Source organism: Mastigoproctus giganteus, chromosome 1, assembly GCF_048544385.1.
Source record: "Mastigoproctus giganteus isolate SK-2022 chromosome 1, ASM4854438v1, whole genome shotgun sequence".
Lineage (NCBI taxonomy): Eukaryota > Metazoa > Arthropoda > Arachnida > Uropygi > Thelyphonidae > Mastigoproctus > Mastigoproctus giganteus.
The window spans coordinates 44,351,485-44,370,233 of record NC_143575.1 but is presented as its reverse complement, the minus strand read 5'-3'; the positions used below and the strand labels follow the sequence as shown (position 1 = coordinate 44,370,233).

At 36.0% G+C, this 18,749-nt stretch overlaps 1 protein-coding gene across 1 annotated transcript in view; it reads left to right on the top strand.

Moving 5' to 3' along the window:
• Positions 1–15,163, top strand: part of Oseg6 (intraflagellar transport protein Oseg6) — a 690,115-nt gene extending 674,952 nt beyond the window's left edge. The window contains exons 35-36 of the mRNA XM_090372456.1: positions 12,023–12,099; positions 14,737–15,163. Coding sequence (XP_090228582.1) covers positions 12,023–12,099; positions 14,737–14,848 — 189 coding nt within the window. The 3' untranslated portion in view covers positions 14,849–15,163. The remainder of the gene's footprint in view (positions 1–12,022; positions 12,100–14,736) is intronic.
• Positions 15,164–18,749: the final 3,586 nt, after the last annotated feature.

Sequence of the window (18,749 nt, the reverse complement as noted above, 5' to 3'; positions counted from 1 at the left end):
GTTAACCTAGTTGATTCAAGCAGACCATGGAGTGTTGAGCAGTTTAGTGTGACATAAACATAGGGAAAACAAAAATCAGAGAGAGTATGTTATAAGCCAAATGATTTTAATGAGTATAATAAACAGCTATACAGACATATACAGTGAACCAACAAATTGAATGGCTTATAATGAGGCATTTTAAGTTTCCAGATATTGACTGCAATTTGAGTACGTGGCTCGCAAATTCCAGTCAATATCTGTACACAGTACATGTGAGTACATACCGGCATGTTATAGAAGCAAACAAGAGAATGCAATACTTTTGATCTGATTATCAGCAGTGGTCATAATATATCAATGTGGAATTTAGTTAAAGATAACTGCTGTCAGACAAATAAAGTGAACCAACAAATTGAATGTCTTATAATGGGGCATTTTAAGTTTCCCAGATATTGACTGGAATTTGAGTACATGGCTCACAAATTCCAGTCAATATCTGTACACAGTACATGTGAGTATATATCAGCATGTTATAGAAGCAAACAAGAGAAAGCAATACTTTTGATCTAATTATCAGCAGTGGTCATAATATATCGATATGGAATTTAGTTAAAGATAACTGCTGTTAAGGTAAAGGGAAGGATTTTGGTTTCATAAAGGTGGCTACAGTGCCTTAGACAGTTTTTAACTTCTTTTCAGTGGAACCAGCTGATGACAATACCATTTGCAAATTCTAAATGGAAAGCATTCATAGAAGCTACTAAGATTTTTATACCAAGAGATATTGTTCGAGATTTAGACATAATTAGATGTCAGATAAACTGTTGGGATTAGTGGTACAGAAGAAAATGCATGGGATGATTATAAATTATCTAGTGACACAGAAACCTACAGTAAGTACAAGCTAATCAGCAATCAATTCACCAAAGGGATTAGGCAAGTTAATACAGATTATTAGAATGCTTTGCTTATGATAACACTAGAAGGAAAGGGATAAATCCACACTGAACCATTAGATAAAATGACATAACTATTGATGATTCTGTTGAGATTGCTGACAAAAAACAAATATTTTACATCTATAGTGATGTGTAAAATTTTTAAGGATGAGCATACCAGAAGTATACACCAAGTTATAACTAGTAGCCAAATGATTTTGTGATAACTAAGAAGGTGGACAAGAAATTGTTGAAGCTAAAAGTAATTAAAGGCACCTGGGGTTGATGGAATCTATCCAGTTATATTAAAAGAAGGAGCAAGCCAGTTTATATAATTATGAAAGCATCCTTGAATCTAGGAAGTTTGAAGGTACATAAGTTGAAGATGTGAAAATGTCTCTCCTATTTACAAAGGGTGATAAAAGGGCAAAGTGAGTAATTACAGACCTGTTAGCTGGACTTTCCCCCCCCCCAGGTAAATAATAGTTTCAGTGGCTAAGAAAGTATTATAGGATTATCTTGACAGGAATGCAGTTATACATGAAGTCACAGCATGAATGGGCACCTCCGTAGCCAGGTGGGCAGGAGCAGCAGTGCGTAGCACATGCTTCTTGATTAGACCAGGGTTTGAGCTTGTGCCCACCAAATACGAAGGATGCGGATAGGTCAGAGAATGACCACCGCATATCCCCGGAGCAATATGGCCTTAGTTGCTAATGCTCCTAAAAACCAAATAACAAACAAACAAACAGCATGAATGTTAAGTGGAGGCCTTACCTCATCAGTCTGATTATCAGTAGATAATGATACAGATAAAATGATACGGTAACAAAGGAACTGGATGCAAGAAATAATTTTGACATCATATACTTAGACTTTACTAAAGCTTTTAACTGTTTCGCATGAAAGATTGCTACACAAATTGGAGTATTAGGCACTATGGGAAAGTTACAGCAATGTATAAAGAGATGGTTGAGTACGGCAGTATCCTCAGGAATAAGACATTTTCTCTAGAGTTGAGATGTAATCATTTTATTTCAACAAAATATGAGTGTTTTATAACTTTAATAGTCATCATCATCCATTTTCAATCCACTTCAGAATGAAGGCCTTTCCAGTTCCTTCTGTTTAGTACAATGGCCATTCATTTATTATCTACAAACTCGTGAATTTCATCTGTCCATCTCCGTTGTTGTCTTCCAGGTTTTCTTTTAGCTCCTCTTGGGTACTATTATTTTCTTAGTCCATCTGTCATCAAGCTATATGTCCTGCCAAAGTCCATTTCAGTTCTTTAGGTTTGTGTTTGCTGCCTGATCCATGTGTTTCTTTTCTTATCCAACCGTCCATTCCTAATATAATTAGTTCTATTCTTCACTGTGTAGTTTTCAGTTTTCTTCCATTCTTTTGGTGAGTGCCCAAGTTTCACTTTCATAAGTCATAGTGGGGAGTATATATCAGTTCGTTATTTTACATTTCAGACAAATTGGGATATTTCTCCTCAGTATGTAACTATATTTCCTGAATGCTATTCATCTGAAATTTATTCTTCTCTTGACTTCCAGCCATTTATCATTATTACAGCTAATAGCCATATTCATCTTTAGTCCGAAATCCTTACTAACTCTGCATAAATGATTAAGATTTTCCTCTAATTCTTGTGGATCATGGTTTATGATCACAATGTCATCTACAAATGTAAATGGTTTAGGTACTCTCCATTCATATCGATTCCTTTCTGCGACCAGTCCAGTCTTCTGAAAGCTTCCTCCAGGGCAGCAGTAAAGAACTTTGGAGATATTGCGTTTCCTTGTCGAAATCCTTTCTCAATTTTAAATTTCCTACTGTCTTTGTCTAGTCTAATAACGGAGGTAGCGTTCTCACATATTTTCTTCAAAGTCATAATGTATTGGGTGTCTATGCCTTGTCTTTCCAGTTCCCAAAACATTGCCTTATACTGTATGGAGTCAAATGCCTTTTCATAATCCACAAATGCCAGGCATAATTCTGTTTTATATTCATTTGCTTCCTCCATTAGCTGCAATATTACATGAAGATGATCCATAGTTGAGAATTCTGTCATAAAGCCAGCTTGCTCTTTCTGTTGATTCTTCCTAATCTGTTCGTAACAACCCTTGTAAACAACTTGTAGATGTGGAATACCAAGCTAATTGGTCTGTAACTTTCTTATACAGCAAAATTATGATTGCATTATCCCAATCCTTAGGAGTCATGCCTTTCCTAATGTATTTAGCATTAGCATTAGTAGAGGCATATGATGCAAGAAAGCAAGCTTATGCAGCATCAGCCAAAAAAAAAACAAAAAAAAAACACCTTCCACTTCACCCCTCCGTTCGTTCCTTCCAGCTGAGCCTTAAATTTATTTAGGCTATCAACTTCCACAACAAGGGATGGAAGTCTGTTCCACCAACCAACTACCCGCTGACTAAAGGCAAATTTCCGCACATCTATCCTACATCTGTCTTTCCTCAATTTGAATTTATGCCCTCTCAGGCAATTATTCTGAGCAAGAGGAAGAATCCCATCAGCATTGAGCATGCTCAAACCATTCAAGGCTTTGTACACCTCTATCAGATCACCTCGCCAGTTCCTAGCTCCAGACACTGTAATTTGCAAAACTTGAGCCTTTCTTCGTAAGAGCAACCCTTTGTCCCATTCACTAATCTTTTTGCCCTTCTCTGTACTCATTCCAGTAGCTCTACATCCTTCTTGAAATGAGGCCTCCAGACCTGTATACAGTACTCAAGGTGTGGCCTGACCATTGCCTTGTACAAGGGAATAATCACCTCCCTATCCCTGCTAGAAAAATTCCTGTATATCATTGAAAAGACACCATGAGCTACTCTTGCAGCCCGTCTGCACTGCTCAGAGAACTTCATATCTGCCTGCCTGCACATTTCTGTGTAATGTATCTTCCCAATTTTAACAACTCTAGAGTAACTTCATCTTCACCCCTGGGGCTTCTGATTCTTTATTTTCTTCAATGCATGCAGGGGCAGCTTGTTGGTAGGCACTGTGGAACTGCAACACCCCCAGCCTTTTAAATCTAAATGTGATTCTTGCAGTACTTCTATTAAAATGCAATTGAGCAGCAGCCTGGAAAGCAAGGCAATGGGAATTTCCAGGACTTTTGGGAGTCATAGTGGAATAAGTAAATACATGGGCTGTGTTAGGGTAACTAAGAGTAGGAACAGGTGCATATATACTTGCATGTACACCAATGCTAGGAGTATAATTAATAAATTCAATGAGCTTGAAGTGCTAGTCAAGACATCAAAGGCAGATATTGTTGGGATATCAAAGACATGGTGTCACACAGACATAAGCAGTGCAGAACTGGAATTTGGGGAGTACAACATGTACAGAAAGGATAGACAGGAAGGGGGGGGAGGGGTTATGCTGTTAGTTAAGAAACACATAAAATCTAAGGAAGTGCATCCAATTGATGTTGGAGGATGCAATGTTGAGTCTGTTTGGTGTGACATAAGCACTGGGAAAGGAAAAATGAGAGTAGGTGTATGTTATAGGCCTAATGAATCTGATGAGTATAATGAGCAATTGTGCAGAGAAATAGAGTGGGCCAGTAAATTAGAGTGTCTTATAATGGGAGATTTTAATTTCCCAGATATTGACAGGAATTTCTTGGTTGGTCACTCACACACTAGCAAGGCTTTTGTGGATTTGTTGGATGATTGTTTTCTACAGCAGCATGTTTGGGAGGCAACTAGAGAGAGTAATACTCTTGATCTGATTATCGATAATGATTCTTCATGCATCAAGAATCTGCAGATAAAGGAACCACTAGGTGGCAGTGATCACAGTGTGCTGAAGTGGGAGTTACTCAAAGAGGTAACTACCATCAGGGGTAAATGGAAGGGTTTTTGCTTTTGTAAAGGTGACTATGGTGGTCTCAGACAGTATTTAAATTCTATACGGTGGAACCAACTGATGATGTTACCAACAGCAAATTCAAAATGGGAAGCATTCAAAGAATTAAACTTGAAAGCTACTAGGCTTTTCATACCAACAAAGAAATATTGTTCAAGATTTAGGCCTAAATAGATGTCAGATGAACTAATTAGACATGAGACAGAGAAGAAAACTGCATGGGATACATACAAATTAACACGTGACACAAATGCCTATGATGGATATAAGCTGGTCTGTAACCAACTTACAAAGGAGGTTAGGCAGGCGAAGGCAGATTACGAGAAATCTTTGGCAAAGGATGCAAAGAAAAACAGCAAAGAGTTCTTTACTTATGTAAACTCAAGAAGGAAGGGGATAAATTAGATTGGTCCACTTGATGTCGATGGTTCAATTGTTGATGATCCTGCTCAGGCAGCTAACAAACTAAATGAATATTTTGAATCGACATTCACACATGAGGAGTTATTCAGGGAGGGGAATGCCAGAGGTGTATTCAACTCTGGCAGTAAGCTAGATATTATTGTAATAACTGAGAGTAAAGTGGAGCAGAAATTGTTGAAGATAATCACAAAAAAGGCACCTGGGGTGGATGGAATCTATCCAGTTATATTAAAGGAGGCGGCAAAGGAAGTAAGCAAACCCTTAGCCATAATTATGAGAGCTTCCCTAGACTCAGGGGAGGTACCCCTGAACTGGAGATGAGCAAATGTGACCCCAATCCGCAAAGGAGGATCAAAGGGAGACAAAGGTAATTACGGACCTGTTAGTTTAACTTCTGTTCCAGGGAAATTAATGGAGGCATTGGTTGAAGAGGCATTGCAGGATCATCTAGACAAGACTTCAGTTATAGCTCGGGCACAGCATGGGTTTGTTAAGGGGAAGTCTTGTCTGACTAATTTGATTGGATACTATGATGTAGTCACAAAGGAACTGGATGCAACGAATAACTTTGATATCATATATTTGAATCTTAGAAAAGCCTTTGATACTGTTGCACATGGAAGACTGCTGCACAAATAGAAGCAGTGTGGCATTGGAGGCAAATTGGTGCTATGGATAAAGATATGGTTGAGTATGAGAAGACAGAGAGTGGTAATCAATGGACACTGCTCTTCGTGGACTGTTATTAGTGGAGTCCCTCAGGGTTCAGTGTTGGGTCCATTGTTATTTTGTGTATTTATAAATGATATTTATGATGGTATATCAGGCTTAATGTCCAACTTTGCAGATGATACGAAGGTTGGCAGGGTTGTTAATGACAGTACACTGCTGCAACAGGATCTAGAAAATTTAAGCAGATGGGCTAAGAGGTGGCAAATGCAGTTTAACATTGACAAATGTAAAGTACTCCATATGGGAAACAGTAATCCCAGAGTAATGTATCAACTCTGTGGTACCACACTGACAGTGGTAATGGATGAAAAGGACCTGGGGGGTAATTGTGCAGGCAGATATGAAGTTATCTGAGCAGTGCAGACAGTCTGCAAGAATAGCTCAAGGTGTCTTGTCAATGATATACAGGACTTTTTCTAGCAGGGATAAGGAGGTGATTATCCCCTTGTATAAGACAATGGTCAGACCACACCTTGAGTACTGTATACAGGGCTGGAGGCCTAATTTTAAGAAGGATGTAGAGCTGCTGGAATGAATACAAAGAAGGGCAACAAGATTAGTGAATGGAACAAAGGGTTGCTCTTATGAAGGAAGGCTTAAGTTTTGCAAATTACAGTGTCTAGAGACTAAGCACCTGCGAGGTGATCTGATTGAGGTGTATAAAGCCTTGAATGGTTTGAGCATGCTCAATGCTGATGGGATTCTTCCTCTTGCTCAGAATAATTGAGAGGGCATAACTTCAAATTGAGGAAAGACGGTTGTGGGATAGATGTGCGGAGTTTACCTTTAACCACCGGGTGGGTTGATTGCTGGAACAAACTTGATGCAATGCACATAATGCAAGAAAGTTTGCTTTCTTGCATCATGTGCCTTTGCTAATGCTAATGTACAGTCAGTGGAGTTATATGAAATTTTGTGAAGAACAATGCAATGCAATGAATATTTTTATTAACAGGTGCCGCAATACTCATCCTCTATTTCCAATAATCATTTCAATAATAAATGAATAAAAACAGTTGAAAAATCGTTTTCAAATTTGAAGTTTAACTGTAGGTGGAACCGTACGCTACACAGTTCCACAGTTCGGCCCCAGTGGTTGAATCAATGCCTAGTTGGCAGGTTGCCAATATGCATTTTTTAGAGATGATAAATGAGTCAAAGGAACTGCAGAGCAAGCAGTGCCAATTTGAACATTGAACCAAACTTGAATGAAAAAGTTATTAATCTATTTTCAACAAATAAAAACCAAAGAATGGATTTTATTTTTAAATAAAATTTTGAGATTACCCAAATCTGTTAATGGAAAGTGTCCAGTTAGTGTTTTGTAGTATTTTTAACTTGTTTATTATTATTATTATCATCTATATCTACCTGTCTTGTAACCAAGGCAATTTAGCCTGAAAAACAAGATGCATGATATTTCAGAGACTGCTGGGAGCCATTGCGGTACAAGTAAACACATGGGTTGTGTTAGGGTAGCTAAGAATAGAAACAGGTGCAGGTATACTTGCATGTACACCAATGCTAGGAGTTTAGTAAATAAATTTGATTAATTTGAGGTATTGCTCAAAACATCAAAGGCAGATATTGTTGGGATATCAGAGACGTGGTGTCACACAGATATAAGGGATGCAGAACTGCAATTTGGGGAGTTCAACGTCTACAGAAAGGATAGACAGGATAGGAATGGGGAAGGGGTTATGCTATTAGTTAAGAAACACATAAAAACCAAGGAAATGAAGCCAGTCGACATCGCTGGACAGTGCAGTGTTGAGTCAGTTTGGTGTGACATAAGCATTGGTAGATCAAAATTGAGAGTAGGAGTGTGCTATAGGCCTAATGACTCTGATGAGTATAATAAGAAACTGTACAGGGAAATAGAGTGGGCCAGTAAATCAGAGAGTCTTATAATGGGAGATTTTAATTTCCCAGATATTGACTGGAATTTGGGGGCTGGTCACTCACACACTAGCAGGGCTTTTGTGGATTTATTGGATGATTGTTTTCTACATCAGCATGTTCGGGAGGCAACTAGAGGGAGTAATACTCTTGATTTGATTATCAGCAGTGATTCTTCATGTATTAAGAATCTGCAGATAAATGAACCACTAGGTGGCAGTGATCACAGTGTGCTGAAGTGGGATTTACTCAAAGAGGTAACTACCATTAGCGGTAAAGGGAAGGGTTATTGCTTCCATAAAGGCGACTACGATGGACTGAGACAGTATTTAAATTCTATACAGTGGGACCAACTGATAATGTTACCAACAGCAAATTCAAAATGGGAAGCATTCAAAGAACTTATCTTGGAAGCTACTAGGCTTTACATACCAAATAAGAAATATTGTTCAAGGTTTAGGCCAAAATGGATGTCAGATGAACTAATGAAGCATATGGCAGAGAAGAAAAATGCTGGGATACTTACAAATTAACACATGACACAGAAGCCTATGATAGATACAAGTAATATGCAACCAAGTTACAAAGGAGGTTAGGCAGGGGAAGGCAGATTACGAGAAATCCTTGGCAAGGGATGCAAAGAAAAACAGCAAAGAGTTCTTTACTTATGTAAACTCTAGAAGGAAGGGGATGAAACAGATTGGTTGAATCAGAAAGGCACCCGGGGTGGATGGGATCTATCCAGTTATATTAAAGGAGGCAGCAAAGGAAGTAAGCAAACCCTTAGCCATAATTATGAGAGCTTCCTTGGACTCAGGGGAGGTACCCATAGACTGGAAATGTGCAAATGTGATCCCAATTCACAAAGGAGGATCAAAGGCACAAGTAATTATAGACCTGTGAGCTTAACTTCTGTTCCAGGAAAATTAATGGAGGCACTGGTTAAAGAAGCATTGCAGGATCATTTAGACAAGACTTCAGTTATAGCTCGGACACAGCATGGTTTTGTTAAGGGGAAGTCTTGCCTGACCAATTTGATTGGATACTATGATGCAGTCACAAAAGAACTGGATGCAGGGAATAGCTTTGATATTATATACTTGGATCTTAGAAAGGCTTTTGATACTGTTGCACATGGAAGACTGCTACACAAATTGGAGCAGTGGACATTGGAGGCAGATTGCTGCTATGGATAAAGGGGTGGTTGAGGGGGAGAAGACAGAGAGTGGTAATCAATGGACACTGCTCATCGTGGACTAATGTTATTAGTGGAGTCCCACAGGGCTCAGTGTTGGGTCCATTTATTGTTTTCTGTATTTATAAATGATATTGATGATGGTATATCAAGCTTAATGTCCAAGTTTGCAGACAATACAAAGGTTGGCAGGGTTGTCAAGGACACTACTGACACTATGCTGCTGCAACAGGATCTGGAAAGGTTGAGCAGATGGGCTGAGAGGTGGCAAATGAAGTTTAACATTGACAAATGTAAAGTACTACACATGGGAAACAGCAACCCCAGAGCAACGTATCATCTCTGGTACTACACTGACAGTGGTAGAGAATGAAAGGGACTTGGGGGTGGTTGTGCAGGCAGATATGAAGTTCTCTGAGAAGTGCAGACGGGCTGCAAGAGTAGCTCATGGAGTATTGTCAATGATATACAGGAATTTTTCCAGCAGGGATAAGGAGGTGATTATTCCCTTGTATAAGGCAATGGTCAGGCCACACCTAGAGTACTGTATACAGGTCTGGAGGCCTCATTTCAAGATGGATGTAGAGCTGCTGGAATGAGTACAGAGAAGGGCAACAAGATTAGTGAATGGAACAAAGGGGTGCTCTTACGAAGAAAGGCTTAAGTTTTGCAAATTACAGTGTCTGGAGACTAGGCACCAGCAAGGTGATCTGATAGAGGTGTATAAAGCCTTGAATGGTTTGAGCATGCGCAATGCTGATGGGATTCTTCCTCTAGCTCAGAATAATCACCTGAGAGGGCATAAATTCAAATTGAGGAAAGACAGGTGTAAAATAGACGTGCGGAAATTTGCCTTTAGCCACCGGGTGGTTGGTTGGTGGAACAGACTTCCATCCCTTGTAGTGGAGGTTGATAGCCTAAATAAGTTTAAGGCTCAGCTGGACAGGTATTTTGAACAAACAGAGGGGTGAAGTGGAAATGGGTTTTTTTTTTTTTTTTTTTTGGCTGGTGCTGCATAAGCTTGCTTTCTTGCATCAAATGCCTCTACTAATGCTAATTTAATGTAACTTTAAGAAGCAGCATCCCCATATATTAAAGTCACGAGCCGTCACTGAATGTATGTTCTACCTCATCAGGAAGAATATCGGGTATGTTGTATGTTTTGCTAATTTGTGATCCATCTTCCCACTGCTTGCATCATGTCCTCGCTCCTTATATAATTCTTTATAGTAGTTTTCTGCTATTTGAATTATTCCTTCTCTGCTATGTTTAAGTACACCATCACTATTCTTCAGTTTTAGTATCATTTTTTTTTTTTTTTTTTTACTGCTCATGACTGCTGATATAAGTCCTTTATTTTCCCTTAATGCTTTTTCTACTTTTTGTGTGTTAAATCTTCTTATGTCCTCTCTGAGTCTCTTTCTAATGGCTTTGCATAACTCAGTATACTCAATTTTGTCCTTGTCAGTGTTTATCTTGCTCTTCATTTGTCATCACCAATTCATCTTGTGTCTTGACTAATTTTTTCTTCTTTGGATTTCTTTTTACCTATAGGTTTCTAAGGTTTATCACTTTCAGAAAGTTATATTACTCGTCGATATCTTGGTCTTGAAAGGTCTGCAGAAGCTCAAACTTGTTCTTAAGTTCAGTGCATACTGCTTTTTCTCCTCTTCTGTTATCTCAAAGACCTTTGTATTATTTATTCAAGTCAGTTTTTTCCTTTCTTTTCTTACATCTATATCATGTGTGCATCTTAACATTCTGTGATCAATCACTTACAACAGTTACCTTGTTCAGGACGGTAACGTCATTCACAATATATCTTCTATTAGTGAGGATGAAGTCGATTTCATTAGTTGTTAATCCATTTGGACTCTTCCATGCCCACTTTCTGTTCATCTTTTTCTTTTAAAAAAAGTGTTTATTACTAACATTTCTCAAGATTCTACAAATTCCACAAGTCTTTCGCCTCTTTCATTTCTTTCACCAATTCCAAAATTTCCTATGGTTTCCCTTTCTGTACTGCTTTGTCTCTTTACAACCTTAGCATTGAAGTCCCCCATAATAATGGTGTAGTGGGTTTTCTGTTCATCTAGAAGTCTCTCAATTTCGGTGTACGTTTCTTCAAACTCTTCATCATCATGGCTCGATGTTGGTGCATAAATCATTAATAACCTTTAGTTTCTACCTCTTAGAAATTCCGAGTAGTAGTCTTGACTCCCTTCTTGATGTACTTTTGAATTCCAAAATGTTGTTTTTTTATATCTTTATGGACCATAAAGCCAACTCCACCTTTGCTCTTTTCACTGTTTCCATTGGTGTACAACAGATTTCCACTTAATAAACTTATGATTCATTTCTCCTTCTTGTTTCAGCCAAACTGATGATATTCCAATTCACATTTTCTAATTCCTTTTCCAGCTCTAATATCCTATCTTCACCCATGAGTAATCTCACATTGTAACAGTTCAAGTTCAGTTTCTGTCATGACAGCCTGGTCATACCCAGATATTCTTAGCATCCTCTGCTTCCACTCTGATCCTCTAGCTGCTGTAAGAGGTGGGAGTGGAAACTGAGTGAAACCAGGCATCTTGAAGAGAACCACTTTACACGTTCGTTGCCACCAAAGTGACATAACAGGGCTTACCATCGAGAAGGTGTGCATGAGTGGATTTTAGGGAGGCAGGCCAACTGGATTTCTCCTGAATCTTCTAAAATAGAGAGACGCTGGATCCATCAGTGTTTTAGACTGAGTGTCTGATAACAGAATGCCTGTTCCCCCTCTAACCCCCAGCTTTAATAGTAACACTGTTTAAATGTTATAGACAATTTAATTATATATATTATTATAAAACTGTATTTATAAAATATTCTTATTATATAAAAAATCTTACTTTGCAATCTTATTAATTATTAAGCTTTAGATAATTTCTAATAATAATTTAAGGGCCACCATATAATAAAAGAAGATTTCACGTGCTGTCCACAGTGTCATTTTTCTGCCATATATTCTGACTTTTACAAGTAAGCATTTTGAACTATTTGTTTGATAAATATATCTCAATAAAATATAATTGTAATGAATAGTATTTTATATATTTTTTTTATCATGAGGATTATTACTCCCAGGTATATTATAAAGTGCATAATATTACTTTAGTAGTTTTTGCCAAGAATTTATGTCAGAAATAAAAATCAACAGGTGCAATGCCTTTTGTACACCACTCACTTTGCAGGTTAAAAAATGACAACAAATACAGTGCACTCTCGCCATAACACACTTCTTCATATTGCAGTTTTCGATATGCTGCAGGTATGATCATATTCCCTAAAAGTAGTATATTCAAACTGGAAAAAGTGAATACTATACATCCTGCCATCATATTTCCAAGAGGAAAAATTAGCTAAATATTGCTGTAATAAAGAAAATTGGGGGATCTCCTGAACAGTTATATTTTAGAAGAGAAAAAGAAGCAAGCTAGACAATTGACCTTGCATTCATTCTTTAAAAAAACTGGCCTGAGATCAATACAAGATGTTCCCCTTTCCTCTGATTGAAAGATCAGCTCTCAAAACAGTATTCATGTATGTTTTGTTTTGATTAATTTTTATTTAATGTTATATGAGTTTTAATATTATTTACCAATCATAGCATAATATGTATTGAGAAAAATAAGTTTCAAAATGGGGTGATTGTTTATAATGTATCACTTTTATGGGACCTATCCTTAATTTGCATGAAAATGTGCATGCTGTAGTACTAGTGTCTGCTTTATAATACAGTGCAACCTCAATATAATATACTTCTTCATACCACAGTTTCAGATATACCATGGATATGATAATTTCCGCCAAAATGAATTATGGAAAAAAATAGTGTGTTCAAAAAACTAGCAATTTCTTGTTGGAAACTGGAAAAAGTGAATACTATATATACTCATATCTGCTATACATCCTACTACTATATTTCCAAGAGGGGAAATTAGCTAAAAATTGGCTGTATATTCACTTCAATGTATTCAGTTACACAGTCATTTTTTAAACAACAGGACTCATCAGAGACCAATTACTGTAGACACCCAGTTTCTCCTCTCAACTAGAGATGCTGTAAAAGAGTATCAGTGGAATACTAATTACAAGAAGCTCCCTTTAGTGGGGAATGCAGCTAACATAGTCAAGTGTTACATTAGTTACAAAGTAAATTTCTATAAACAACAATGCATGACATCCTTTCTTAGGCTAGAATTAGCAAGGGATAGCAAAAACTTCTGAGTGCTAAACTAGACAACAACAACAACAATATACATGTACTGACAAGTGATATATGGAGAAATCACATTAACTTCACTTTGGCACTATGATATGCTGGACAGTTTGATTTTGAACTTCTCTCAAAACATGGTAAAATCTAGAGCATCAGAAATAAATTCGCAACAAAATTAGTAAATCAATAGGACTGAAGTAATGTCCACCAAAAGAAAAGTTACAAAGATTATTAAAAGAGTTAAGAGTGGCAAAACAAAATGCAGTATATTTTGTGAGCGTGGAAATTCCAGAAGGAACGATCCGTGGATGGATGAAAGAGGAAGAAAAATCACATTCATTCTTAGCTTCCAAAAAAAGAAAAACAAGACAAGTGGTTTCTACAGAAGCATAGTGAAGGAGTACTAATAAATTGGGTAATTTTGAAAGCTTGGCACTTAAAATTAAAAGCTACTTAGTGGAGATAATGATACATTTAAAGCTTCTGAAGGGCTACTTCAAAGAGCATTCTGCAGATTTTACCATCGAATGGCCTCCCCCCTTCACTGGACATGAACCCTGTGGAGCATCTTTGGGATACTGCAGAAATGCCCGTTCGAGCTTTGGATCCTCCACCCAGGAATGCAATGGAATTATGGACGGCAATGCAGCAAGCATGGATGGAAATAGCTGTGGAACACTTTCATGGACTGAGTGCCTCGCCATGTGACTGCCCTTATCCGGGCAAAATGTGGGCCTACCTGTTACTAGGTAGGTATCCCGTGATTTCTGTCCACTCAGTGTACACTACAGTATTATGCCATGCCGTGATAGATGAGTTAGTATAACTGTCAATAAGATTCCATTCCAAAATTCACTTAATACTGCAAGGTTGCTGGATTTGAGAGTTTGTACTTTACTATATTTCTTTGTTTGTTTAAAATTTATTTTTCTGAAATTTCCAATTTATAATGAGGATGAACTGCACTAAACAATAAATATTGTGAAAATCATAGCAGTGCCTCTGATAGATTATAAATAAAATATAATAGCAACATGAATTTTATAAAGTGTACTATGCTGTAATGTTGTATAGGTATGTACTGTATATGTTAATACATAAATTCTACACTTATTTTATTCTTCTTCATTTTGTATCAAAAGATGTCTCATCAAGTTTCTGAAGTTCAGCTTCTTGTAAGGCTGAAAGTTCATAAATTGAATTTTTTAAAATCAGGAAATTATTTTACTGTAAATAAAAAATAAATAAATGTAGGTAATTTAAATTCAGAGTTGCCTTTTTTGACAATCCTGTAATTGAATGTATTAGTATTGGCAAATAATGCAAGGAAGCAAGCTTATACAGGATCAGCCAAATATATATATAATTTATTTATGTGTTTATTTATTATCTTTTAGGCTTCTTGAAACTGAAGAGAACTGCCCAATGTGCACTGCAAAAGTAACAAAGGAGAGCCTTGTTAAAAATGAAGATATTCGTGCATTCTTGTATCCTGAAGGGGAAGAATAAGTTTTATGTGATGTATGCACTATTTATTCACTCTTTCTGAGTGAATAAAATACACATACTCTTTTCTTTGCTAGGAGATACATTTTATTACTGATAATGTGCACTGCTGCTGCTTTTTGCTTTCAATGATATAGAAGTGACTGACTTGTTCTAATTTCTCCTTCAAGTGCTGTGTTATTCTTATTTGATTATATTCGGTTTCATTTTGGACGTGACTTGTATTCATCCATATTACACTGCACTAAACTTGCTGGAAACTCTGACTATAAACTACTTGATAAAAAACCAGGTGTTCATTGTACATGTACTACTTCCAGCTGGACCATAATTAAAACAATACCGTCACAATGAATTTTATATATGTATATATGTGAAATCATAGAATCATATTAAACATTTTATCCGAAAACTTAAGAGTACAATTTTTATTTTTTTCTATTCAAAAATCACTGTCTGGCTAGAGATATGCTGCACAGTATAATATAAATTTTGATTTATGAAAATAGTTTTCTATTTTACAGTAGGTTTGTTTTGTTTATTTCAAAAATATAAATATTTTTGTGGATAAACTATTAAAAGATTATTGGTATAAATTTAAGTTAAATATGATGCAGTTATTGTATTATAGCTATCAAAACTGTAATTTGTTTCATGAACATCAACTGAAATATGTGTGTAATCATCTGTAAATATAAAATATGTTTTATTTATTTACCTCTGATACTGTTGTACTAGGTTAAAGAAAGTTTGTTTAATGAAATTTCATAGTTAGAGTCATAGAATAAAACAGTGTGCAGCAACTAATTATAAAATTTATGCATATTATATATTGACTAAAATGGACAAGATGAGTTGCTCCTATTTTGCACTATTTTGCTCCTTAATTATAATCTTTGATAAACAGATTTCAGCATATAAATAAAATGAAATTGTGCAGTCTACCAGCTTCATATATGATATGCATAATTTGATACTTACTGGTTTCTGCACTTATCATACATTGCAAGTATTGGTTGTGTTTTTTTATATTTGTTTTCAGAAGTAAGTACAAGTTCAAGGCAAAATTTTCTTCCTTTCTTTAACTTTTTGTACTGAACAATCTTAAACAATTTCATCCATGTTTACATTTATCCCTTAGTATAAGCTTATGTCATGTCTTTCAATTGCCATATCTTTGTGGTTTATTTTGTTTGTGTGTGGTGCTCCATTATGTTTTGGCATAGCAGTATTATGTATTAATAATTGTTTGCTTTAATGGCAGCTGAGAAAATCATAAAACATGATTCCTCTAATGGCTTCTCATTTATAGCTAAATTAATAGTTTATAAATAAGAATAAATTGAGAAAATCTATTGCACTCACTTCTGATTTCTTTCCATTATACAGGTAATAATAATATTTATTATAGTCAAATAGGATAATGAAATAAATACAATTTATGATGATCTTGCATACGAATGTTATGCAGTGGTATACCTAAAGTGATTAAAGGAAAAAATTGCTATATATCAAATAGACATAGGCAAATACTATTTTTATTCCTATGTCTATTTGTATAAGCATGTGTAGTCGTGCAAAAAAAAAATATTCAAAATTAGCTTTACATCTGTTTTCATTCTTCAGCTGAAAGTAATGAACTGAAAACTAAATTATATATTAAAATTTACAAAAAATTTATAATTTTTTACAATTATGTAAATTCTCTAGATAAAAGAGAGCATATGGTGATATATTGGTAACAATGTGCAATGCAAGGCATGAGGCTGCCTCCGTAGCCAGGTGGGCAGGAGCAGCAGTGCGTAGCACACGCTTCTTGATTAGACCCAGGGGTTTGAGCCCGTGACCACCAAATGTGGAGGATGCGGAAAGGTCAGGGAATGACCACCGCATATCCCCGGAGCAATATGGCTTTAGTTGCTAATGCTCCTAAAAACCAAAAAAAAAACAACAGCAAGCCAGGAGAAAGAAGATAAACAAAGATGGACCAAATGACAAAATCCATGCCTTTCCTGCCTATATGCTCCAGTTTCATTCCTGGCCAGCGGTTGTTTTAGATTTGTGCCAAGGAAAATTAAAGCCATGAGGTGTCAGTGTAATCATATCAGAATTGCTTCTCTTCTATCATAAAACTTGTTTTTTACTGGATGAAAAAACTTATTTTCCAGGAAAAGAGGATGTGCAACATTTTCCCAATACCAACTAAATTGATTACAATGTGAAAAAATTGAACGAAAACTTTCTCCATTAAACCCGAACAATTTCCAAAATCAGCCAGTAATAGAAGTTATTATCATTATTATTAGCCATATGGCGAAAGGAAGCCTGAGGCTTATGCTGCACCAGCCAAAAAAAATTTCCGGAGTTACCCTGAAAGAAAGAGAGAGACAGAAATAGAAAGGAATCACCAAGAAAGAGAAGGATGATGATATACAGCTCAGGACCCTGGGTCTGCCAAGCCCATACTCACCAGATGTGAGCCCCTGGCCAGAGAGCAAAAAGCAGTGCTCTACATTACAATATTTCAAGGTCTCCAGGTAGCAGCATGTATTAACTCTGTTCTTTCACCATTATGCTCTCTTCTGGTTTGTGGCTTGCCAGTTACAGCAAAATTTCATTATATAGCCTAAACTGGTTTCCAAAAGTTAAGCAACAATGAAATCTGAGATTCAAGAAGATACATATGAATACTTGAGAGAGTTATAGAAAATCTTCTGTGGAGTTCATAAAATTCAACTATACTGACTTTGTAAAGCATTGTGCCTTTACTTTCAATAACCTTAAAATAACACTATGTGAAAAATTTAAAAGGTTTTATCTTAATTTCTTGGTGTGTCTTTATGAATTTCATTATGCTGATTCTGAACATGACTAATTTTTTTCATAGCATCAGTAGTTTGCCCAGAAATGAAAGAAAAATGAATATGCAGTAATACTATATCAGATTTATCAACAATGTTTAATTTTTGTATAGAACAGAGTATTGATCTTTGATCAAGAAAACAAGCCAAAACAAAAACAATTAAAAATTAAAAAGTAGAAAAAATTACTTAAAAATGTATATTTGAATAACTTTGTCTTTTGTGATGAACGTTATCATCCCAAACAAAGAACCAGATATGGTTGCCCATCATGAGTGCATCCCACCTTCCTTTGTACTTCTCCATGGATTGTTTGTCCTGATGGAATCACACCCCACACTGTTCATTAACACCATCCAGGAGAGTGCAAATAATGAAGCTTGATTGACATTCTCTATCTGATTTTTCTGTATTATCAATCAACTTGTCAACTAATTCTTTGTCATTTTCAAATTTCAAATTCTCTTAATGCTACCAAGAAAACCATTCACTACATGGTGAAATGCCAGGCAATTTGGTGAATGTCAGCCATTTTGTCTTCCAGTTCTTTTTAGATTTGTTGTGAAACCAACATCTGCTTAACTTGTGGACCAATAACCATGCTGCCTTTCACTTTTGCATCATTTTGAAAACATTATATATACGCCTTAAGATGTCATCTTGAGGATCCAGTGTTTTAATAAATTATTTGACCAGTTCCACTTGATAAGGAGTTTTCAAAATATTGTGACGGAATAGAAAAGATTAAAGACGAATTTGATAGGCACTTAAAAGATTTCAAGGAGTATCAAGAAGATTTTTCTCTTTTCAGGGGTCCTTTTTTCAATTCCTACTATTAGTTCACACTCTCCCTATATATATTTATATATCTTGTTCAAATTTTCAATCGTTAATAAAATATTTTTTATTCATCCACTCAAGTTCAAATAAATTTTTTTAAACTTGTAGTGGATGACACTTGATGTTAATACAGTTTTTTCAAATATTAATTCATTAATTAATTTTAGTTTTATATGGGAGAAAAAAATTTCTCTTATATAAGA